General features: G+C 49.2%; 1 protein-coding gene across 4 annotated transcripts; it reads right to left on the bottom strand.

The window, feature by feature from the left end:
• Positions 1-86: 86 nt before the first annotated feature.
• On the bottom strand, positions 87-15237 carry LOC122372591 (splicing factor 3B subunit 2-like). Of its 4 annotated transcripts, XM_043349977.1 has the most exons (13): positions 14954-15194; positions 14791-14793; positions 6775-6957; positions 5746-5875; positions 5139-5352; positions 4739-4913; positions 4095-4343; positions 3569-3771; positions 3188-3370; positions 2609-2780; positions 1983-2224; positions 1238-1511; positions 87-314 (listed from the first exon to the last, which is right to left on the bottom strand). In XM_043349977.1, the coding sequence occupies exons 3-13, from the start codon at positions 6919-6921 to the stop codon at positions 243-245; spliced, it is 2061 nt and encodes a 686-aa protein (XP_043205912.1). In that variant the 5' UTR covers positions 6922-6957; positions 14791-14793; positions 14954-15194; the 3' UTR covers positions 87-242. The 4 variants fall into 4 exon arrangements, with proteins under 4 accessions (XP_043205912.1, XP_043205911.1, XP_043205910.1 ...); XM_043349976.1 differs by lacking the exon at positions 14791-14793 and having other exon boundaries at positions 14958-15237; XM_043349975.1 differs by lacking the exons at positions 14791-14793; positions 14954-15194 and adding an exon at positions 10607-10710.
• Positions 15238-24151: the final 8914 nt, after the last annotated feature.

The following is a 24151-nucleotide window of genomic DNA, read 5'->3' as shown; positions in this document are numbered from 1 at the left end:
ACGGCAGGGATATTCGTGGAGGACAGACTGCAAGCAAGAGGCATTTCTCCGTGTCCGAATATGTGTTAAAGACTTTAAAGACCCAACTCTGACGTTACATGTATTGGACGAACGGCAGGCGCGCGACCCAGTGACCAGCTCGGATGAAAAACTCCCTCTCAAAGTGCGCACATGATACATGTTCTCGGAATATTACCGGCATCGGTGTTCTGCGATGAACCCCAGCAAACGACTCACGTCCCTTAGAACTTGAACTCCTTGTACTTCTTGGACTTTTTGTCGTCCTGTTGCGCCTGCTGCCGCTTCCGTTTGTTCTGAGAAACAGGAAACCCACGTTAGGGAAGAAATTTATAAATTTCGCGAGCATAACAACCCATTATCACTAATGAGTACTTTCAGCGCTAACAAAATGATGGCCGTAAACATGTCTGGGCAGTGTTCCATCGACATCCTCAAACAAAGTATGAATTAATTAGCAGGCGCCAGCTTCCAATAGTTTTCCCACTGAGTCCTCGCCTCGCCACCTACCGCTCAAGAAGGCGGACCCGCCTCTTCAGTCCCCCACTTCTCCGTCCCCCAACTCGAGTCAACCATTTTCATGGAAATACATTAGCTTCATTATGGAGCGGCGCATTTCCAATGGTTCAGTGACACTTCAATATCAGATGATTATTGCAATCGTCAATCAAAACTGACAAGACGGTATGCAATATCACGGGCTGTTAAAGTAATGCTGCCTGTCATTAATACAACCGAAGAAAGGGAGGCCATTGGCGATTGTCAATTCAAAGCATTGCATTACTGAAAGCTTGGAATACGAGTTACTGTTTATGTACCACGCCATGGTTTGTTGGGTCTGGGCCAGCGATACTGCGCTGATTGGCAATATGAGACTAATTAAACCTCTGTTGCGAAAACAGCCAGCTGGACATGTGATGTGTTCAATCTAAAATAAACAACTTTTGCCCACAGATTGAGGAATATTGAACTTCAACGGCACTCGGGAAACCTTAAGACTATCTGTAAATTTGAGCTCAATGATGCAATGGTAAATGCGCCCGGAGTAGATCACGTATTGCTGAGCATTTTGGCTTTGAGTACCATGACACTTGTCGAGTCATTCGTTTTAAGATCCACTGTTCTCAATTTACACGCCGGCAAGCACCTTTCTATAAACATATCCACCCCACACACCCACCAGGCCATCCCTCCAATCCCCCTCCCGCCTCACACCTACCTTTTGTTTGGCCGCATGCTCAGCCACCATATCACTGAGGTCCTCCTTCTCTAGCTGGGTCTCCCGCATGCGCTCCTCGTAGCGCTGCGCCATGGCGTCTGTATCCACCAGGTCCAGCTCGGACGGGTCCAGCGCCACCTCGACGCCCTCGCCGCCCGCGCCGGCCGGCCGCTTGCCGGGCAGATCGTAGGTGTGTGTGGAGGCCATCATGGCAGCGCCGACACGCTCGTTACGCCGCTCAGGCAGCACCTGGTACAGCGACGGCGTCTCGCCTCTGCCCGAACAGCGAGAGAGGGCGTGAGAGAGGCGAGGTGAGAAGACTCAAAGCGCAACACAGTGGAGAGTGGATAAATCGAACACATACCCTGCCATGTGCAGTGCGCGAGCAAATGCTGCGACAAAAAGTCTGTCAATAGCACAATTCGGTTCTAAACTGACAACATGACATTATTTAACGTAGCTCTGAAAATGTCATGCAAATATAGATTTTCCTGCACACACCGGAACTTGCTCGGGTCCCCATGGTGTTACAAATGCCCGACTGTACTACAATCAGCAACTTCATCTAACAGGCAGGTCGACAAAGGACGTGCACAGTGCAGAGCAATGACACACTCCGGAAACTCGGGCGTGGCACTGCGGTGCACAGCTCTGCACTGGCAGCTCTCAGTGGCACGCCCATAGTTCAAGGTGATACTCAGCGATATAGTAAACGACACTGTCACCCGCGACGGCCGGTACTCACCCCTCCATTTCGGTCTCGACCTTGCGCTTCCTGAGCTCGATCATCTCCGGAGTTTCCATGCCGGCGGGGATGCTGGTCACCCCCGAGGGCGTGATGAGTCCCTCGGCCGGGGTGACCAGGCCCGACTCCTCCACGCCCTCGCCCTCCTCCTCCTCTGACTCCTCCTCCGACTCTGACTCTTCGGACTCGGACTCCAGCTCGCCCCACAGAGTCCGCTCCACGTCCTCGTCGCCGGCGGCGTTCTGTCGGCCGAGGGGGGAGCGGGTCAGGACGCCGCCGGGGGTGGAGGGACGGCGGGATACGGGGAAAGAGGGACGGAGGCGAAGGGGAGTCATGTCACTGAGCCGACTACTCTTTTAGCATTTCGCTGATAAAAACGCCGACAAGAAGTCGAAGTAAATTTTTAACTAAAAAACAAAAATAGGCCTCATTACCAATGAATAAAATAACATAGCGTTCTGGGGAAAGAGATAACACAAAAACACTAGGCGGCCGCTAACCTTATTTACATTCCGACCGAACACAAAACTGCCGCTGTCTGCAATCATGACTTATCGACGCCGTGCTCGTGCTTGTATCTCCTCTCCTACAAGCCCCTACTCCCCCTCCCCGGTAACATGACTCACGTCAAAGTCCTTGCTCTGGACGCCGAACACGTCTCCGTAGAGCGGCTTTCCGTGCTCGTCCACCGGCGGCTTGCCCCAGCCGCCGGCGTGGTAGCCGAAACTGCAGCCCTCCGGTATGGGCGCGTTCAGACCGGGGATCTTCAGGTTGGGGTAGCTCGGCGGCGGGCCGTACCTGCCAGGGGCGGAAAGGTGAGTGGTTAGGGGGGGGGGTCAGCGGGAGGCCAGCCGGGGGGGGGGGGGGGTGACGGACGAACAGGGGTTAGATGTATGATTCAGACCAAAATTGAATGAGCGGACTCATCAACAACAGTGCGACACTCAGCCATTAGTCAATTACTAACAACACAGCAACTTTATAATGTTTATGATTTAGGTAACCATCTCTGCATATTTTATCAAATTGATAAATCAATGCCAAGAAGTAAACCATTCTCCAATGCAAGATCAGCGATCACTAAGTCGGTTTGACAGAACAAACCATCTATTTCTTCTTACGCCTTGTACGTGTATCATCCCACTTGACCAGTGACCCGTCAGTCAACCGGTCAGCCCGAACTGATCTCAGCTCGCCACACTGACCTCTGCATGGCGATCAGCCACGGCGGGGGGATCTTGTTGCTGCTGGCGCCGACAGGCATGCCCAGGGCGGTGCGCAGGTCGTCCGACAGGTCGCCCGGCTTCTTCTCTTTGAGTCGCGTCTCGAACTCCTTACCCTCGTAGTAGAGGTCGCCGTGGATTGTCATACGCGGCTTGGTTTGCCACCTGAGGGCGAGAACCGGGTCAATAAGTCGGTCCCAAGGACCAACATGGTAATTAAAGACAGATGGTTATATTCACTCCTCAGAAAGCATCAGGCAATGTGGAAATTGCAACTCCCTACCACATACCATTATAAGAATAGCATTATTCGAACAAATTATTACGCTGATATATCATACATATGCATTACGCAATTCTCACTTGAAAAATGCGTCGTGCAGTTTCTGGTAGTCGATATCGATCTTGCCCATCTTGGGTCGCACCTTCTCCCGCATCTTGGCCTTCATGTTCTTGGCCTCCTCCTTCTCTGCCAGCGCCTGCCTCATCTCCATGATGCCGGTCTTCTTGATGAACTCGGGCAGGTCGAACGGCGGCTTCTCGATACCTCGTTTACCCTGAAGGTACTGTGGTACCGAAAGGATGGGTTGTTAGAGTCGGCAGCAACATAAACCAAATGATTGTGGGTGGGGAGCGGATGGATTGTTGGTAGCGGCAGCCATTCAAAGTTATTGTGGTGAGGACAGATGGAAAGTTATAATTCTGATAACTACTAAGCTGTGAACATTGTCAGAACTAAAACACTGTGCAAAACTAGCTGAGCAATCCCTGTTAGGTAAGATTAAGCCCTGTAATGAGAACCATGAACTAGGTAATGATACAAGATTACATAAAAACCTGCTAGGAATGCTAAAACATCGTGATATCTCCCACTAACGACCCGGCCTACCTTGCGTTTGAAGCACCAGTGGCGCGGCACGGGCACCGTGTTGCGCGTGCTCTTGAGCGCCACCAGCAGCAGCGGGTCGCGGGAGGTGACGTCGTGCATCTCGACCACGTCCGGCCGCGCCACCTGCTGCTTCAGCTGCGCGATCGTCATGCGCGTCAGCTTCTTCATCTTGCGCTTGGAGATCTTGGGCTGGTCGGTGTCGTCACCCTCGTCGTCGCTGTCGTCGTCGCCGTCCAGCAGTTTGGGCACCTGAGGCACCGACACCGTCAGTGGACAAGTTTACCGTCATACAGGGGACATCACAGACGGACAAGGGGTTATCGGCTGCCCTACTGGGGAGATGGATAGATGGAGCAATACAGTTGCGTGAAGCTCAGATTTCTTTATTTCAGCTGTTCATACAGTTTGTAGCTGTTTGAATATTAGAAGTTAATATCTTTCAGTCACACCCATCCACCTACGCATACCAAATAAAAATATTACACACATGCATGATCTTCGCCGTGTTGATGGAACTTTTCACAGTTACTGAACTTCATGACTAGCCCCGCACAAAATAGCTATTGACCACATTGACTTCTCCAGCCCACCCCACCTACAAAGTCTCTGATCCCGACGACCGCCGTCCCCAGACGGTCGGTCACCTTTTTGAGATCCTGCGGCTGCTGGGGCGCCTGGTCGTCGGCAGACGCGTTGTGTCCGTCGCCGCCGCCCTGCTCAGATGACGGTGGCTCGCTGATCTTGAACGTCTCGAAGATGTGCGCGAACTGGCGGTAGAGCGGGTCGGACGGGTCCATTTCTGGCGCGTCCGCCACGTACCTGGCGCACACCGAGCGTCGTCACAGCACCGGTAGCGGCGCACAGTGTACACCCAGCGCCACCGGGGAGATAGTGGACGCACGAGAGCAGATACAGAACTGTATAAATAGCACCGTAAGCCTTACAAAAATGTCGGCTAAGCAGCTATGCAATATACATGTCTAGGAAACTTAATGCGAATCGAAGACATTACGCCGCATACCCAAGCAGATTGTGTACACTCACTCTATCTCGACATCGTCTGCGCTTTCTGTGTCGGCCTTCTGGCTGGTACCGTTCTGCTGTACGGCACGGGGGCGCTTCTTCTTCTTTTTCTTCTTTTTGCGCAGCTCCTTGCGCTTCTTCTGCTTTTCCTCGCGCTGCTCCTTGGCTCGTGCGGGATCCTCGCGGATTTTGGGCGGCGGCGGTGCCTGCGGCATGGCGGCCAGGCCCTCCGCCTCTGTGGAGGATCACCGCCAGTCAGTGGTTGGGAACAGCACTATACTTATCAGCAACAGGTACAGACTTTAGATAGAAAAGAGGCAGCGGACTGTCTCTTGCGAAGAATCAGTCGGGCCTATATCTTCATGTCGGAACTGTAGCATTATCATCAAATGCTGATTAGAGCAAAAGTTGAATATGTAAATGCGTCTTCATAATAGAGATACCTACGACAAAGGTAGCAAATCCACTTGTGCAATGAATCCTAAAATCAAATCATTTACCAGCCATACATCCATGCCCTTCATCCACTGTCCACATACGATCCCCTGCAAAGCTCTGCGGGCTGCAGCCCCACCCCATTCAGAATGCCCTCTGATGGCACTCGCTCACTGTCCCCCGGGTGACGTACCGATCCGTTCCAGCTCGCTCAGTTCCACGCCCACCTCCTTGGCCCGCTCCAGCTTGTAGTTGAGCGCGCGCTCCAGCACGCCCGGCAGCTGAACGGCCGGTTTGGCGTCGGACGCCGGCTCAGACGACAGCTGCCGGCGCACAGGCAGAGCGTTAGAAGACGTACACAGACGGGTGGAATGCAAGCACAGGCTGAGGTGTAGCGTCTGGCATAGTTATAAATAATACACCAATGACTTAGACAATCACAGGGGTGGGCAATTACCCATCAAATGAAATCACATGGAGAATCGCATTATGAATACTGGTGCCAAACTACCTGACTGGCTGGACAACCAGTCTTTCTTTATTTATTGGGGCTTTTGGGCACGACGACTACAAGAGTCCGTGCCGCCTTCGCCTCCCCCCAGGGCCGACTGGCTACGCCTTAGGAGTGGAGGGAGACGACAACAGCAACAACAATTACAAAAGTCATTTTGCAGGCATTCTTTCTAACCAAAACGTACAGGTAAGGGAAGTGACAAACAAAATACGACCCAGCCATGAGCGACGGAGATAAGTTCACGCACGTGATACACCGATGCAGTGGTATGTGGGGACGGCATACCGAGCTGATGTTGGCGGCATGGACATACCCAGCTGATGTTGGCCGGGGGTGACACGGACGTACCGAGCTGATGTTGGGCGGGGGGGGGGCACGGACGTACCGAGCTGATGTTGGCGGCATGGACATACCCAGCTGATGTTGGCCGGGGGCGGCTCGGACGTACCGAGCTGATGTTGGGCGGGGGCGGCACGGATGTACCGAGCTGATGTTGGCCGGGGGCGGCTCGGACGTACCAAGCTGATGTTGGGCGGGGCGGGGGCGGCTCGGACGTACCAAGCTGATGTTGGGCGGGGGGGGGGGGCACGGACGTACCGAGCTGATGTTGGGCGGGGGGGGGCACGGACGTACCGAGCTGATGTTGGGTGGGGGGGGGGGGGCACGGACGTACCGAGCTGATGTTGGGCGGGGGCGGCACAGACGTACCGAGCTGATGTTGGGCGGGGGCGGCACGGATGTCAGGCTCGGTGGTGGTGGCACCGACGGCAGCCCCGATGCCGACGGCGGCGGCTCGGAGCGCAGCAGCGGCGGCGGAGGCCCAGACAGCGGCGGCGGGCCGGAATGGTCCGACATGACTGGGCTGGATGATGCCAGAGACAGATACACAACCTGAAAAGAACAGTACAGCAGAAGTTAACCCGCGCACCGACGGGGGGGGGCGGTTATCCTCTCCCCCCCCCCCCCGAGGTTTTTCGTGAATAGCGGGAAAACCGCGGCGCGTAGCGCCACGAAATTTGGCATGACCATTCTCTCATCAATTTTACACATGGTGTGCAAGTTTAAACCTCCAAACTTTTAAGGTCAGGTCACCAGGTCACTTGGATGACCCAACCTCAAGTCACTTTTTTGCAACTTTGCCACAGTGTCAGAGCTACAGTAGATGACGGAGGCCTTTGAAAGTCGCAGGATGTTCTTAGGTCATTGGTAGCTACAATTTGTATATCTCGGAATTTCGATATCGATGACCTAAGGTCAGGTCAATTTCTCGACCTCCCATTATAAGTCAATGGGGGAAAAATCAACTCCCTGTTTTTCCACTAAAACGCGTCGGAATGGCCCCATATACCATACATCACTCCCCATCATGCCTGCGCCCTGCTATGCCAACGAAACAGTTGAGGGCGCCTGCTTTGCCGGGAACATTTCTCTGAGGTGCATGGTGATGACACTCTTGATACCCCTGACCTCCCTCTGTCGTGGGAAGTCCAACTGCTGCAGACCGCTGCTCCAGTGCGATTCTTTTTGAGCGGGCTGGATGCCACATTTCGAATGGGGAGATGTCACTGCGGAATTCGAAACTCCCAAGTGGCTTTATTAAGCGGAGTACGTGGATTTATTCAGCGGATTTATTAACTATGGGTATCTATGGAGAAAATCCGGTAACAGCTGAAGCGGCCACAATAAGCGGCTGGATTTATTATCCGTGGATTTATTAAGCGGATTCCACTGTAACTCCTCACAGGAACTAGATACAACCGCGCGGATGGTCTCATTGTGTTCAGCTCGTCAAGGCGCATCGAATGATATACATGATGACCTCGAGGTCACGTGACCTGAGGTCAAACTTTGACCTTGACCTTTCGAGGTCAACATACAGGGTGATCGAAAAAAGTGTCACCCCTAACTTAAAATCTACATAACTCGCGACTGGTCGGTCGGATGACTTCGCGCCAGGCAGCATCGGAAAGAGCAGGCAATTTTTTTCAACTGAATGTATTCATGATTGTTTTCTATTCCAAATCATGTCCCCATTAGGGTGTGTCACTTGAAACGAAACAAACGGAAAATGTGCTAAAAACTTGCGCATGGACTAGAAATGAAAGGCCCTGGCGGTAAAAGTTTCGAAAAATCAAAATTCGTGCGGCGCCAGCCATTTTTGTTTCGCCCATATATAACCCATATACAGTCCAATGCGCCTGAGAGTATATATGCGTTCCTTTCTACACAGTCGTGTCCGTAATGAAAAATGGCAAGTGAAACGACGTTCTACACATCAATTGACATCCATTTAGCATGATTTCTAAAAATCGTAGCCTCAAGTCTCCCCAGGTCAGGTCACCAGGTCCCCTCAAATGACCTTTTAAAGGCCTTCGGTATCAAATGCACGAGTCAGGCCCGAATGTTTTCTTTATTTCCAGTAAAACCCGACCAGAAACCAATAACTACGCAGAATAAATGCTTGATTTCTCCAAGGTATCACAGCATAACAATGTCTTCCAATGTTACGATTCAGAAACACACGACAGGCAGGTAAAACTGGTAAAATGCGACCATTCCGGTACAAAGTCCCAGTAAGTACTGAGTACTCTGCTCCAAAGCAAAACACAACAGCTCGACAGTGCAAGCGATGTCAGTGTTGGCAGCTACCGCGGGATGTTGGCAGCTACCGCCCGATCGCCCTCACGAGCCACCTCAGCAAGCTCGTCGAGAGGCTGGTCCTGGGACGGCTGCGCCACATCGTGGAACGCGACCGGCTGGTCCCCGCCGAGCAAGTGGGGTTCCGCGCTGGACGGTCAGTGGAGGACAGCATCGGACGCCTGGTCCAACAAGTACAGGACGGCTGGAACCTCCCCAAGTCCCGCAGCAAGCGCGCGGCCGACGGCACCACCGCACAGAATACGTCCTCCTGGCCTTCGACTTCGCGCGAGCCTATGACACCGTGGACCATTGCCTGCTGAGAGTCAGCCTGATGGAGATGGGGGTACCCAGGTGCCTCTACAACTGGACGTGGCAGTTCCTGCGCGACCGCCGAGCGACGGTGGAGTACCAGAGCGCCACCAGCGGCGAGCGGGTGTTCAGGGCGGGCCTGCCTCAGGGCAGCGTCCTGTCCCCGGCCCTGTTTTTGTTGTGGGCCGCCCCACTCGCCGCGGAACTGCAGAGTCCCAGGCACCACGGCGTTCCTCTACGCGGACGACACAGCCGCCCTCTGCGCCGGTAACGACATTCAGGTCGCCCGGCAACGAGCGCAGCAGGCTGCGGACACCCTCGCGCAGTGGGCCCAAGCCAACAAGATGACGGTGGCGGCCAGAAGACACAGGCTCTAGTCCTGTCCCAGTGGCCCCGCGATGCGGCTAACTGCTCCGTGAAGGTGGCAGGTGAAACCGTAACTGCGGGCGATCAGCTGAAGCTGCTGGGAGTCACCCTGGACCGGCTACTTCACTTCGGCCCCCACTGCCGCAGCCTGAGACAGAGAGTCCGCCCAAGGACTGCCCATCTGAGGAAGCTGACCGCCCCATGGGCTCAAAAACCAGTCAATGTGCGGCTTTTACGTGAAACGAAATTCACCGAACGGGAACGGACACCGCTGAACGAGAACAATGAGTATCGTAACTCAACATGACACACACCTTACACATTACACATGGAGTGTATGTATGTTGTTCACTGCAGACTGTTTCTCAGCTGACCTTAGGCAAGGCAGACTTTATCAGATCTTCCTTGCAAACATGCGGCCTCATTATTCACAAATTCGCCGGTAACTAGCGAAACATTGCGACAACCTGCACTACCGGATTATCAATTTTATGCAGCGGTAACCATGGAACAGTTAAGAAAAATGCTCACGTGAGCTGTCACGTGAGCTGTCAGATCAAAAACTCTGTCAAAAGTACAAATTCGCACAACCAAACTTTTGAACACGCCAAATTGCGTCCTTAACATACTTTTTGAATAGCCACATCTTCGTTTGTGGCATAAACCATGCATATTTACATCCATTCAAAAGGAAATTGTATGCTCTTTCTTATGCTGCCTGGCGCAAAGTCGCACGACCAACCAATCGCGAGTTATATGGCTTTTAAATTAGGGGTGACACTTTTTTCGATCACCCTGTATATATGATTTGATGCGGATTGACGAGAGGATCACGATGATGCCCTTAGTTTGTTCCTAGCTTGGCCAATTCGAACGTTATTCGAGAAAAACTCTCCATATCTAGGCTCTAACGCCGCCATTTTGACTTTTTTACCCCTGTGAGGTCATCTTTGACCTGACCTGAAAATAACCTTCGTAAAAATTGTAGACCTTGTCCGTGCGTACCCCATGCCGTTTACCGCTTGTCGCTATCTTGCTTCGTTCTCGAGAGCTCGGGGGGGGGGGGCGGTCATCCGCCCCCCCCCCTCCCCCCGTCGGTTGTAAGTTGGCGCAGACCCCCGTCGGTGCACGGGTTAAGGGCAGAACAAAATATTCTTACTCAATACCAAGAGCAAAAGATCATGTAGCAGTTTGGGAGCGAGGGGACATATGACTAATTGCTCACCACACAAGTTCAGTGGAAATATTTGTCTTCTGGGTCAGCCAGAACAAGTCAGGTTCAAGCTTCTTTGGTGTTACGAGCTCATTATTTGATAAACACTAACCAGACTGCAGAATAAATATGACAAGACATAACAAGACCATGAGCTCCACCAGTTCACAGACTCCACACCAACCAGCCTAGATATCCACACTATCCAGCAGTCAGCACTGAACAAACCTTAGAATATTTACTACTGAATCTAGGCATCAGCACTTGATAGGAGACAATATAAAATATCAATTCATGATTCCCTATTTGCTGGTCCCTGCCTGTCAGGACACATTGTGTCCCAGCACACTGACAGATCCAATCCATACAGTAAAGTATGGATTGTAAAGTAAACATATTGGATCCATACAGATCCAATATGTTTTTTCAACATAGCTGACATGTCACCCTATCTGCCTGAGCACTTGGAGAGCCCGACAACAAGCCTTGCTTAGTGGGGTGCTCCGAGTGTCTGGGCTACCTGACCCACATGCATGACTTGACCATGATATGATGATGATTTTGCCATTAATGCAAGAACCCTTAACCAACCTTCCCCAGTGACCAAGCCTTTTTCTCCTATTGGTTTCTATGTATGAATGTTACGAATGTGAGCGAGTGAATGAGGAGGGGCTTTCAGTAGAGGGCAGTCACCACTGTTTGCAGTGTTGACTACTTTGCTTATATAACCATACTAACCCTAGACTCTCTCTCTTTCTGCCTTTTTATGTTGCATTTCATTTCCTAGCTGGGAGTGCCGTGAATTGAAATTTTAAGTTATTCTGGTGTTAACGTAAGGTTCTGTGTGTCGCGGGATAGAGGGAGGGGGCACTCCTGGTCACCTGATAATGGGTGGCGGGACTGGCGGCTTAGAAAAAAGTGTGCTGGCTGAGTTTAGAGTAGGTACTATGTGCATGGGATTCTGTTGGACTTGTCTATCATTCTTGGGGACTTGCAAACAGGACAACAGGACAGGACTTTGACTTGTAGATATAACGAGCATTGCTTGCATTGCAGGCTAGGCAAGCATTTATGCAAATGCACTGTGTCTTACTAATTGCTACCTAATTATTTTTTTATAGAAATTTTTAATGTATACCTAAATTTCGTCTGAATAGATGAATGGGTGGCTATGAGCCCGGGTGCCCCGCTAAGCAGTGCTGTGCTTGTTACGAATGACACCACAGACCCGCCACCACGCCTTGCCCGCACGGGTCCACGTCAAAACAGCTAGTGACTATTGAGCTAGTGACTTTTGAGCTAGTACAAAAGAGCTAGTGCTTCAAAACAGCTAGTGACAACACAGCTAGCGCCAAAATAGCTAGTAATGCAAAATAGCTAGTGCATTAAATCAGCTAGTGACTAAACAGCTAGCGTCAATATAGCTAGTAGAGCAAAATAGCTAGTGCTTCATTATAGCTAGTCATAAGCGTAGGAACCATGGGTGCAGTGGGTGCAGTTGCACCCACAATAATTCTCCAGTGGGTGCAGACAATGTATTCTGCACCCACAATAATCTGGAACAAAACCCCCTTTTCTCATCAACACTAATTCCCATGCAGCACAACAAATTCAGGATAGTTTGCCCACTTTCCACCTTTAGAAGCGTTTGCTACTGTGATGGTCTTCAAAACTTACATTTGCGCTCAAGTAAAAAAGGAAGCAACGGAACACATGTGATTGAACACATACCGATGACCCACTGTCAAAAGTTTTAGCCCGATACCTATCTTCGAAAATGGCTAAGTTAGCCGCATTTAGGTACTTTTTGCGGTAGTCAATATTGACATTATCAACGCTTCTAAATACACTTATCATCGGTAGGTACCTTTTCGACATGGTACACCCTCAAAGCTCACAAGGAGCCTCCGCTCGGGTGCCGCTCCCTACCCCCTCCCCCCCGGCTTCACCGGCCATGGCTGGATTGCTGCACCCATGCACCCACAATGTTCCAGCCGTTCCTACGCCCATGTAGCTATAGAAATCGCTAGCGTCGACTAATAGCTAATCCTAAGCAAAATAGCTTATTCGTAGAGCAGCTATTATAGATTCTTTCCCGACGAAGAGTCCCCACGGGTAGAAGGAGCAGAAGAGCACCGTAGTTTGACAAAATTATTTGGAATGCTAGGAGGGCAGAGGACGGGATCCCTAGGACAAACAACAAATTAGAAGCGGGGCACCGGGGAATTAAAGAGATGGCATATCGCGGGAAATACATATTTACAGTCATAGATATCTTGCATTTTGAAGCGAAGTGAATGGGAAGGGAACAGAGGTCCAACGAAATTGCTATTTTGACGATAGCTATTTCGTCACTAGCTGTCTTGAGGCACTAGCTCTTTATGCTTCACTAGCTACTTTGACGCTAGCTGTTTTGTCACTAGCTGTTTCTAAGCACTAGTTTTTTTGCTTCACTAGCTATTTTGACGCTAGCTGTTTTGTCACTAGCTGTTTTGAGGCACTAGCTGTTTTGTACTAGTTCAAAAGTCACTAGCTCAAATGTCACTAGCTATTCTGACGTGCACCCGCCCGCACCCGGTTCACCGGTGCTAATTTAGATTGAAACTTTAACGTGCCTCAGGTAGATGGCGGCATGGTCCTCCCGGGTCTAGTGTGGCCCTCTCTCGCCAGTTGCCAGCTCAGTAGGCGGAACTATGGTCAAGCGTACCCATTTTCGGGAACGCATTTTCGTTCCCATGTTTGGGAACGATAAACCCAAATATGGGAACGCCATGTAGGAATTATTTCAAACAAGAAAAAGAACCGTTAAATGACGTCCAAAAAATATAAAACGATCGTGAATCGCCTGATATTTGTCTCAATATTGTTGCGAAAGAGTTCGATATTGTAAGGCCCATCGTAGTTTCAAATCGTTCCCCTATTTCTAAAGCAGTCCATCATCCGGGCCGCGAACCCAAATTTGGGAACGCTCTCGTTCACTGGCGCTGCAAGCGTTCCTTATTATGGGAACGGCGTACCCAAATTTGGGAACGATTTCAACGACGCCTTTCAGGGGCTCTTTTTATTAACAATCATCACGTCCAACGCCGCAAATTATTGTTAACACAACAATCATCAGATGACCTTTCCGGCAGGACCGTCGCATGTTTCGCCCGGTCTTCTGCGCTTTTATTCCCGTCGATCTCGCAGCGGGCACGCCCCCCTCTGCACGATTATGTAATTCACAACGCTCAGCGATGTTCAACAAGGTCTTCCATACCTATATCCACCGTCCGCGCCGAGGGTGGAGACATGTCAAGCACCTGTCTGTTTATCACCGATAGTTGACGAGCACAAGGAAGTATCCAAAAATGGGAACGCTGAATATGTTACACCCTCAAAACACCTAGTCCCATGGAAAATCTAGTTTTTTCCTTTCTTAATGAGTGTAAGTGGCAAAAGGCCTGGTAGGATGGGCACGAGGAATGATCGAAATCAGCATAAAAATTATAAATAAGCCACACAGAGCGACCTATATAAGAGAAATTCCCCCAAAACGATCATGCTTAGAAACACGGAAGACAAAAACCACGCTCATGACGCTCCTTATAAAACAACGCTAAACAGCTAGCATCCAAATAAAATATGTCTTTCCGGGCTGATAAAATACAGCTGAATAATTTTGAACCACTGAAACTGAGTTTACAACAGTAGTTCGGTAAAATCACTGACGTTCCACGCGGTCGTGCGCCCCGACACCAAAAGTCAACAATATTACCTCGGGACTGTCCGCGTGTTCGCTTGCATATGTCAGCATCTAGTGTCGCTAGAATGAAACTTCATAACCAGGCGAAAATTATTATACTTGACCTCAAAATATAAAAAAAACGCTTCATTTTCCTTTAAATTGCATGTTAAATGTAGCATAACCCATGTTTTCACCATTCCGTCATTTCAAAAAATCATTAAAAATATCATTCGACGGTCAATTTCCTTGTTCAACGGTCAGATTAAAGATAATTTTATTGAGATTTAGTAGATACTTAAATTAGCGTGCACTTTTTTGAGACGTGATGCACTAATGAGTTTTAGTGGGCGAACGGCCGAAAAATTACCTTCCGTTCTCATAAATGGGAACGCCCGTTCCCATATTTGGGAACTCCGCTCCCAAAAATGGGAACGTTCCTATATTTGGGTACTCATGACCATAGTTCCACCTACTGAGCTGGCTTAATAGGAATGCGGGTCAAACAACGTGGAGCTTCCCGTCCGCGAACTTGCTGCAACTTGCTGCTGAGTTAGGAAACGGACGCCCTATCCACTAGGTCATGGGGAGTGAATTAATGTTATTTATTAACACTGAGCCTCAGGTTGAGGTACCTACCTATCCTAGATCCTAATGCTTCCTCTGGCTCCGAGACTTCGACTTGAACGTTATTGTTATGTTCAGCTCCTAATGAACATTACATCATGATCAATATCAGTCCCATTTATTCTGTAATAATGTCTTGCACTGGCGGTTCTCCACCAAGATATAAAAACGCGCGTGGCCAATGTTTATGAAAAATAATAAATGTTGACGTCTAATTTCCAATGAGCACACACGCCAAACACACGCAAATATAAATTGACTCATTTTCGACGCGCTGCGCCAAAGAGATGCTGGCGGCAGTAATACGCGGCTAGTAAAAAATAGTACGCGCAATCAATTGCATATTCGAATGTTCGTATGTCCTTCGTATATTTATATGAGTGAAACAAAGTAAGTACTGAATATTATATGTTTCATGCACAAAATACTCATTAAATAAACAATCCAACATCTAGTGCTATCTTAGTATATGCCGCAGACGGCTGTTAGTATTGTTGCTGCAGGGACGTAGCCAAGGGGGGGGCGGAGGGGGCGCCCACCCCTCCCTAGGGGATTTCAGGAGGTCCCCCGAAAGGATTCAGGCCAACGTGGGCCGAAGGCCCACGTTGGCCTGAATCCTTTCGGGCTGAATCCAACGTGGGCCGAAGGCCCACGTTGGCCAAAATCACGTCGGAGGCGAACGAAATTGACCCGGGAATCTAAAAAATGACGTCAGGACAATCAGGGCCCTCTGACCAGCCTGACAAGTGACAGCTAGGGCCCTTCTCATCTCCTGTGAATAACCACTAGTGTCTGTGTCTGACCGCTAAGGCCCCTCTGACTCCTCAGTAGAGAGGAGGCCCTCTGTGGGTAGGAGGCCCTGTGTAGAGAGGAGGCCCCCTTAGAGAGGAGACCCCCTGTAGAGAGGAGGCCCTCTGCAAAAAGGAGGCCCTCTGTAAAAAAGAGGCCCTCTGTAAAATAGAGGCACTCTGTAAAAAGGAGGCCCTCTGTAGAGAGGAGGCCCTCTGTAGAGAGGAGGCCCTCTGTAGAGAGGAGATCGTCTGAAGAGAGGAGGCCCTCTGTAGAGGAGGACTCCCTCAGTAGAAAGGAGGTCCTCTGTAGGTAGGAGGCCCTCAGTAGAGTGAAGGCCCTCTGAAGAGAGGAGGCCCTTTGCAGAGATGAGGTCCTCGGTATAGAGGAGGTCCTGTGTAGAGACGAGACTCTGAAGAGAGGAGGCCCTACATAGATAGGAAGCCCTCTGTAGAGAGGAGGTCCCTGTAGAGACTAGAGAGGAGGCCCTCTGTAGAGAGGATGCCCTCTGTAAAGGAGGCCCTCTGGAGAGAAAGACACCCTCAGCAGAGAGGAGGCCCTCTGTAGATAAGAGGCAATCTGTAGAGAGGAAGCCCTCTGTGGCTGTGTTGGTATTTTTACGATGGATGCAATTACCCAAACCATTTATCAGACCGTGGTGATATTCCCATAGCCATGCTTCGCACAACTCATAATAATTTATTTGACCGGGAAATTAATATATACCTATCCACCGATTGTTTGTTTCATCTCAACGGCGTAAATGAAGCAAACCACCTGGACCATAGGAAAATTTACTAACGAAACCATGTTTTACTTACAGCAAGTAAACGTGGCATCATTCACACATAAAAAATTGATAACCGTATAGTTTCAATCTTGCAGACGTCAGTCAGGTCAGGATCGTGACAAGCCTATTGGAAAATATAATGAACTGTGTCCTGCTTCGAGAAAACGAGTCAAAACCACCCAATTCTTTCTGAATTAGGTACGTCAGGTCAGATTATCTGATCTGTAAGCACCCAGGTGGCATTTACTGACAGGGGCACCGGGAAGGATCATCTGAGGTGAGGTGAGGTCATCAACAGTTTTTAGCCAATAAATCACGACATGATGGGGCTAGATAGTTGTTAGTGTACCAAACCGTTCGCCTGGTCATGACGCGCCGATTGGTACCCAGCGTGACCTTCCTAGGTCAGATTTTGAAGTTGACCTATCTATGTAGGTCGTTATAAACCATGTTATTTGTTATGACCTCTGGCGACCTCAATATTGACCTGACCCAAAAAAGTTGTTTACAAAAGTTGTAAGTCGTTCAACGAACTATCAAACGCCGTTGCCGTTTGTCGCTACGATTCGTGCTTTTCGAGTTCTGACGGGGGCCAAAAAGGCCTCCGCCCGATTCAGAGTCTTTCAGAGCCCGCCCGGAATACGGTTAAGCGCTTGAACGATATATGATAATACACCAAGTGTTAGGTACTCTGACCGTCATCCAGTATCCATCCATTCCTCGCAGATCCTCCCCCCCCCCCCCCCTCCTGCTGCGGTCCGGCCGCCGCCGCCGCCGCCGCCGGCGCCCGAGTTTTTTTTTTTTTTGCCAGTTACCATGCCACTGGGAGACTTGTGATATGCGTATGTTTCTTACCGCGACAGCGGTAAGAATAAAGAAACATACCAGTGCGCTGGCCATATGAAAGCTGAACAAAAGTCTGCATTATGTTGTATATGTAATTATGTAGGCATGAGACCCTCTGTAGAAAGGAGGCCCCTTTAGGGAGGAGGCCCTCTGTAGAAAGGAGGCCCCCGGGATTCCTCCGCCCCTCCCTTGGCCAAATCCTAGCTACGTGCCTGTGTTGCTGTGATGTCCCTCCGGTCACCGGGCGCCCGGGTCGGGGCGCCGCGCCGGGGACACCGACACAGGGCACCGGCCGAGGAGGGAGGAGGTTGGTACAACCCCCCTCGCCGTTTCACCCCTGATGGAGCTATAGAGCGTCGTGGAAAAATGAGTGTGTGCGCCGTTACGAGACGCAGCGACTGGTACCCGATTTTAAGGTATCAGGCCAATCGGTGACCTCTGGGGTCAGGTCAAGTTGCCCAAGGTACGGGTTCAGTTTTTTCATAAATAACTCACCAAAAAAAAAAAAAAAACAGAGCCACAATTTGAGCACCATCGTGTTTGCCTCGCTAAGGCGCGTCGAATGGTGGGTATACTTTTTGTTCGGGTGCGGTCCACTTGAGGTGTTGACCTCGGGTCAAGGTCAGGTCAGCACCCCCAGGTCACGAAGCTGGTCAAAGGAGGTCATATTGCAAATCACTAGATTCGGCAGGTCTTCCTGAGTTCATTGGTGGCTTTCCCGACTCGCTATCTCAATTTGATCGGGAGTTATTGACGAAAAACTCTTGTGACTCATGTGACGCCGTAAATGACGACACGCAAGGTCAACAGCGCAAAAGTGAAGCTTTGGTCCTTGCAAGGAGTGCAAGAAATCACGATTCCGTGTGGTTGAGATAGTTTGAGATCGTTCCCGGTGCGAGAATAGCAGTTTCCATTTTTCCCCATTGACTTTCCCCATTTCCCCATTTCCCCATTGACCCCCATTGGCTTATCCCTTATCAATTTTACACATGGTGTGGAAGTTTAAACCTCCTACCTTTCAAGGTCAGATCACCAGGTCACTTCGAATGACCCAACCTCAAATCACTTTTTTGCAACTTTGTCACCGTGCCAGAGCTACAGTAGATGTCGGAGGCCTTTGAAAATCGCAGGATGTTATAAGGTCATTAGTAGCTACAATTTGTACCTATATCTCGGAATCTTTATACCTATCGATGACCTAAGGTCAGGCTAAATTTCTCGACCTCCCCATTATGTATACCTAAGTCAAAAAGGGGAAAAGTCAACTCCCTGTTTTTACCACTAAAACGGGTCGGAATGGCCCCATAAACCATACATGACTTCATTTACGATCAACCTTTACTACCTTGAGGTCTGTTTTGCTGTTGGGCAGCTGTAAGGTCATGTGACGACTGACGTCATCAAAAGTCACCAAAGGTTTTTTGCCAATAACTCCGTACAAGAACAAGATACAGCCGCGCAGATAGTCTCATTGTGCTCAGCTCGTCAAGGCGCATCGAATGATATATGATGACGACGAGGTCACGTGACCTGAGGTCAACCTTTGACCTTGACCGTTCAAGGTCAACATATACAGGGTGATCCAAAAAAAATTGGAACCCCTAACTTAAAATGTCTGTAAGTCCGAAAGTTTTCACTTTATTGACAAATTGCAATCATCATTAGAAAGAACGTTCAATTCTCTATAAAACCAAGTTAATTGAACTTAACTATTACTATAAATATTACCCTAGTTATATGCCTATACAATTTGTGTCACAAAACTCAGTGAAACGGTTTTCAACATTATCCGCAAATCAGTGATTTGCGGTTTGCTGTTCTGACTATGTCGCATGTCGGAGGTTAATGAATAAAAATAGCTCATTCACGTGCTATTGTAATGAATTTAAATTTCAGCAGGAGCAAAAAAATGTCATTCGGTGCTCCGTGCCACACGGCCCACTCAGTGGTCGAGTTTCAGGAACAGGCCTGCCCGGCCTTCATCGAGCCAGATGCCTGGCCACCGAAGAGTCCTGTCCTCAGCCCTTTTAACTTATTCGTGTGGAGCGAACTGGAGCGAATGGTGTACAGAGGTCAAGAGGATCAGCACCATAGAGGAGCTGAAGGAAAGGCTGACGGCCTGCTGGGACCAGTTGTCCCAGAGACTGCTGGCCCGCGCAGTTGAAGCCGTCCGCAAGCGACTGCAGGCCTGCGTGACGGCCCACGGAGCTCGGTTTGAGCACATACTGAGATGAACAGCGGGAGCTAGGATGCGTGTATCTGTTTTATTGTGTGCTTCTGCGTAGACTTTTATGTAATAAAATTGAATGTGGATGTGGTATTATTCCTAAAAACACAACAGATGGAGTGCTAACGGATTTCAGTGCATTGTTAACAATTGGCGATTTCGTTTCACTCAGTTTTCTGACGCTCATTCCGAAACCTTACAGTGTGTCAATACTTTACAGGATACATGCACCAACTTGACATGATTTTATAGAGGATTTAATGCTCTTTCTAATGGTGTTTGCAATTTGTCAATAAAATGAATACTTTTGGGCTTATAGACATTTTAACTTAGGGGTTCCAAATTTTTTGGATCACCCTGTATATCATTCGATGCGGATTGACGAGAGGATTACGATGATGCCCTTAGTTTGTTCCTACTTTGAGTAGTTCGAAAGTTATTCGAGAAAAACTCTCCATATCTACTCCGCCATTTTGAATTTTTTTACCCCTGTGACGTCGTCTTTGACCTCACCTGAAAATGACCTTTGTAAAAATTGTAGACCTTGTCCGTGCGTATCCCATGCCGTTTACCGCTTGTCGCTATCTTACTTCGTTCTCGAGATCTCAGGGGGCGGTCATCCGCCCCCCTCCCGTCGGTTATAAGTTGGCGCAGACCCACGTCGGTGCGCGGGTTAAAAAGAAGTTGTAGATCGATTTACTTATTGCTTTCATGGCAATGAAGATGCACAATTCAATTTTAAGCACATACTGAAAATTTGACATTATTTAGTTGATAAAGGCGTGAGACCTATTTGCGAAAAACAGGAGGGGTTAACAAAATTCTCCTCCCCCTCCTCCCCGCGCTTCCTTTGCGGCACAGTCCTGTCCCTTCTTAGAAGGTTCAGGTGACATCCTTCACCAATATTTTTGGCGCTCCTACACCCATGATTCCTGGAAATCCGTAACATTTTGAAGTCTAACCGTGCAATCCTTAAAATTTTGAAGCTTAACCGTGCAATTCGTGAAATTTTGAAGCTGTGGAAGGGAACAGGTGCATCAGGCCACATGAACCAAGATTAGGTACTTTACTAATAACGGCATAACATGAACGGCATGCCACAGGTACTTATCTTCATGCCTTCTCCCGCCTTATATCCATAAACATTCAGGCATGTTTTTGTAAAAAGCTAAGCATGATTCGTGTAAATTTGCATCGACAATGGCATTACGTGCAGATAAATAGTGTCGTTATGCAGTATCTATGCGTTGCATCGTGCTACCGTCGATAATTCATAAATCTGTTGACAGATGGCAGTAGTTGTTTCGCGCCTGAACGGTAGGCTGTGCCGCACAACATCCGCACACGGCAGACCACAACTCAAGGCGTAGAGTCTTCACGGACCGTGATACGCTTACCATCAGGGATGCGGAGCCGTGGAAATTTCAGACGGCTCCGGCTCCGGCTCCGGCTCCGGATAAAAAATCGGCTCCGGCTCCGGCTCCGGGTCCGGGTGAAATGTCATGGCGGCTCCGGCTCCGGCTCCGGCTCCGAGTAAAATGATCCGGCTCCGGCGGCTCCGGCTCCGGCTTCTACTCAGTACATCCCCTATGCGATCAATTAAATACGGGTGGAAGAAAAAAGGCGATGGGATTGGTACACGTTGCTTCTGTATTTGTATAACAAGGCTATTTTGAATACCACATTGTTTTACGCCTTGTACTGTCAAACCGAACTAGGTAAATAATTGTTTCCACTTAACCCTATTAGTGGCAGGGGGGGGGGGTTGTTTTCATCCACCCCTCAGGTTTTTCGGGAATATCTCCGAAACCTGAAGCTACGATCCGCTGAAATTTTCTGACTTTTCCTAAAACTAAATTGGGCACATTCCTTGAAAATTTCAAGTTCATAACTTTACCAGGGGCGGCTCCAGAGCACTGGGAAATGGGGGGTCCTATTCGTGAAGCGAGTCATTTGGGCGAAGATCACGATGCTGATGTATTATAACTGTATGCAGGGTAACTTTTAAAGGGGGGAAAGGGGGAAGTTCCCACCTTCGAAAATTCCGCTCCCCTTTCAAATTGTGCGTGAACGGCTAGGGAGGGAAGGGGGAATTTCCCCCTTTCAAATTTATTTTTGAGCCCATTTTCATTCAATTCGCTACTCAGATTCTACAATCATCGTTGATCAGACTATAGTCATCAATCAACGTTGCTGGCGCTTAGATAATTTTCAATTTGAGGCTCCATCCAACCATTTTACGTTCAGTGCAGCGGGAACTCCAGATTTGACCCGATACCGATCGGATGGTCGGTGGGACCGTCTCTTGTCTTGTCTCACCGTCTCTTCGCAATCACTGACATATCGCTACAGGCGTAGAAACCGGGGGGGGACAGGGGTCATGACCTCTTCGAACCAAGGGTCTTCCTTCGAACCAGGGTTCTTCAATCGGTCTTGGCCTAGCAAAAATAGTCACGTGCTAACCTCTCTCTATTTAGAAAGGCGCTACTTGATGTTTGGCCAGGGTAACAGGTTGATACTACTGAATGACATTTGCAAGGGCGCAGTCAAGTTGGGACCTCCCCCGCCCCTTACCGCCAAGGTAGGTATACCTACGTGTGTTTTTTAGCTAATTTTTGTTTGCAACCTAACAATATAAAGTGGCCAGAATCCGGGGAGAGAGTAGGATTTGGGGGTAGGTAAGGTTATGCAGGCGCCATCCTAACAAAAACCTAATGGCATTGGGCCCCCTTTCAGATGCCCCTGGATCCGCCCTTGCCCCGAACTTTATTCCCCCTCTCGACTTTTCCTGTAAAAGTAACCCTGACTGTATGCACCAGTTTTACGAACAGTGAATGAAAGGTATCATGTGATAACATATACAAAGTTATTGTGCATCCTCTTTTGACACGTTTTTGCTATAATAGGCGGATCCAGGCGTCCAAAAAGGGGGGTTATGTTTTACCTCCCAACATAGGTGCCCTGACACCGCCTATGCATGACCAATACAATTGTAGTCGTTCTCTCATAAGAAAATTGTAACATAACAAGACCATTAGGTATCACCCTTTTTAGAAACAGTACCTACCAGTATAACGCCTTTTGGGGCGACTAACGGAGCGAGCGAGAGGGTGGGCCTTGCACGTGCGAAATTGCGAGGGGGTACCTCCAACTGACTTGTGCACGGCACCCTACTAACCGGTCTCTAGCGATGTGCCAAATTTGGGCACAATCGGCCCAGCCGTTCTCGAGATCTGGAAGCGGCACCCTGCACGTGCGCACGTGCAAAATGGGTCCCAACTGACTTGTGCACGGCACCCTACTAACCGGTCCCTAACTGTGTACCAAATTTGAGCGCAATCGGTCGAGCCGTTCTCGAGATCTGGAAACGACCCCTGCACGTGCGCACGTGCAGCAGCACCCCAACTCTGGCACATGGATATGCAGTGCCTAGTGGGTGCCTACCTACATGCCAACTTTCAGCGCAATCGGCCAAGTAGTTACCGAGATATTGCAACAATTACAAAAGTGACACCTCTTCGTTTTGCACGTGGCACGTGCATAAGGGGTCACCCACATGCATCGGGAATAGTCCAATACTTGGTAGAAGTAATGAAGCTACCCTACAAAATTTACCGCATGTAAATCGGTTAAGTGGTTGCTGAGATATAAGCCTCGCAAAAGCGTGACCACGGCCGGCCGCTCATACTCAGAAATTTCCGTTAATCTAAGGAAAGACTACGCTCGCTTCGCTCGCTCCGTAACCAACAAAAACCTTATTTACTATACTTTTTGTGTACCCCCAATCTCAATGATCTGTATCCGCCTATGATTTTTGAAAATGCATATTTTAGGATCCATGTGAATTTCTGGTTCATTCTCTATCGATCGGCAAAAGTTGCGTTAAGATTGGTTCAGAAACCTGGCCGTGATAAACAGCCTAAAATGTATCTGCAATTTGCCCGTTTTTACCCCCCTCTACCCCCCCCCTATTGACATTTTTTAATTTTTATTTTTTTTTAGAAATGTAGATCACGTTGAGCGAGATCGAGTGCCGTTTGAATTTTGAAAATCGGCCCGTTAAAACTCGAGATTACCGGGGGGGTCGTAAACAGCCCCCCCCCCCCTGCCACTAATATAGGTGTAGCCAGGAGCCTGCCACTAATAGGGTTAACCTTTTAGTGGCAGGGGGTTGTTTTCACCCACCCCTCAGGTTTTTCGGGAATATCTCCGAAACCGCTGAAGCTACGATGCTGAAATTTTCTGACTTTTCTTAAAGCTAAATTGGGCACATTCCCTGAAAATTTCAAGTTCATAACTTCCCCAGGGGCGGCTCCAGAGCACTGGGAATTGGAGGGTCCTATTCGTGAAGCGAGTCATTTGGGCGAAGATCACGATGCTGATGTATTATAACTGTATCATGTATGCACCAGTTTTACGAACAGTGAATGAAAGGTATCATGTGATAACATATACAAAGTTATTGTGCATCCTCTTTTGACACGTTTTTGCTATAATAGGCGGATCCAGGCGTCAAAAAAGGGGGGTTATGTTTTAGGGGAGAGTGGGGCAATG

This window comes from Amphibalanus amphitrite, unplaced genomic scaffold, assembly GCF_019059575.1.
Source record: "Amphibalanus amphitrite isolate SeventyFive unplaced genomic scaffold, NRLGWU_Aamphi_draft 001376F_arrow, whole genome shotgun sequence".
Classification (NCBI taxonomy): Eukaryota; Metazoa; Arthropoda; class Thecostraca; order Balanomorpha; family Balanidae; genus Amphibalanus; species Amphibalanus amphitrite.
Note: the sequence above shows the minus strand (reverse complement) of the source record. Positions and strands in the feature narration are given on the sequence as shown.

Excerpts from the sequence above, each read along its gene's own strand:
- LOC122372591 (XM_043349976.1), bottom strand. The coding sequence starts at position 6,921 with ATGTCGGACCATTCCGGCCCGCCGCCGCTGTCTGGGCCTCCGCCGCCG. Across the intron at positions 2,781-3,187 it reads TGGCTGATCGCCATGCAGAG|GTACGGCCCGCCGCCGAGCT; the intron begins GTCAGTGTGGCG and ends CGCCCCTGGCAG. Across the intron at positions 1,512-1,982 it reads GTCGAGACCGAAATGGAGGG|AGGCGAGACGCCGTCGCTGT; the intron begins GTGAGTACCGGC and ends CTGTTCGGGCAG.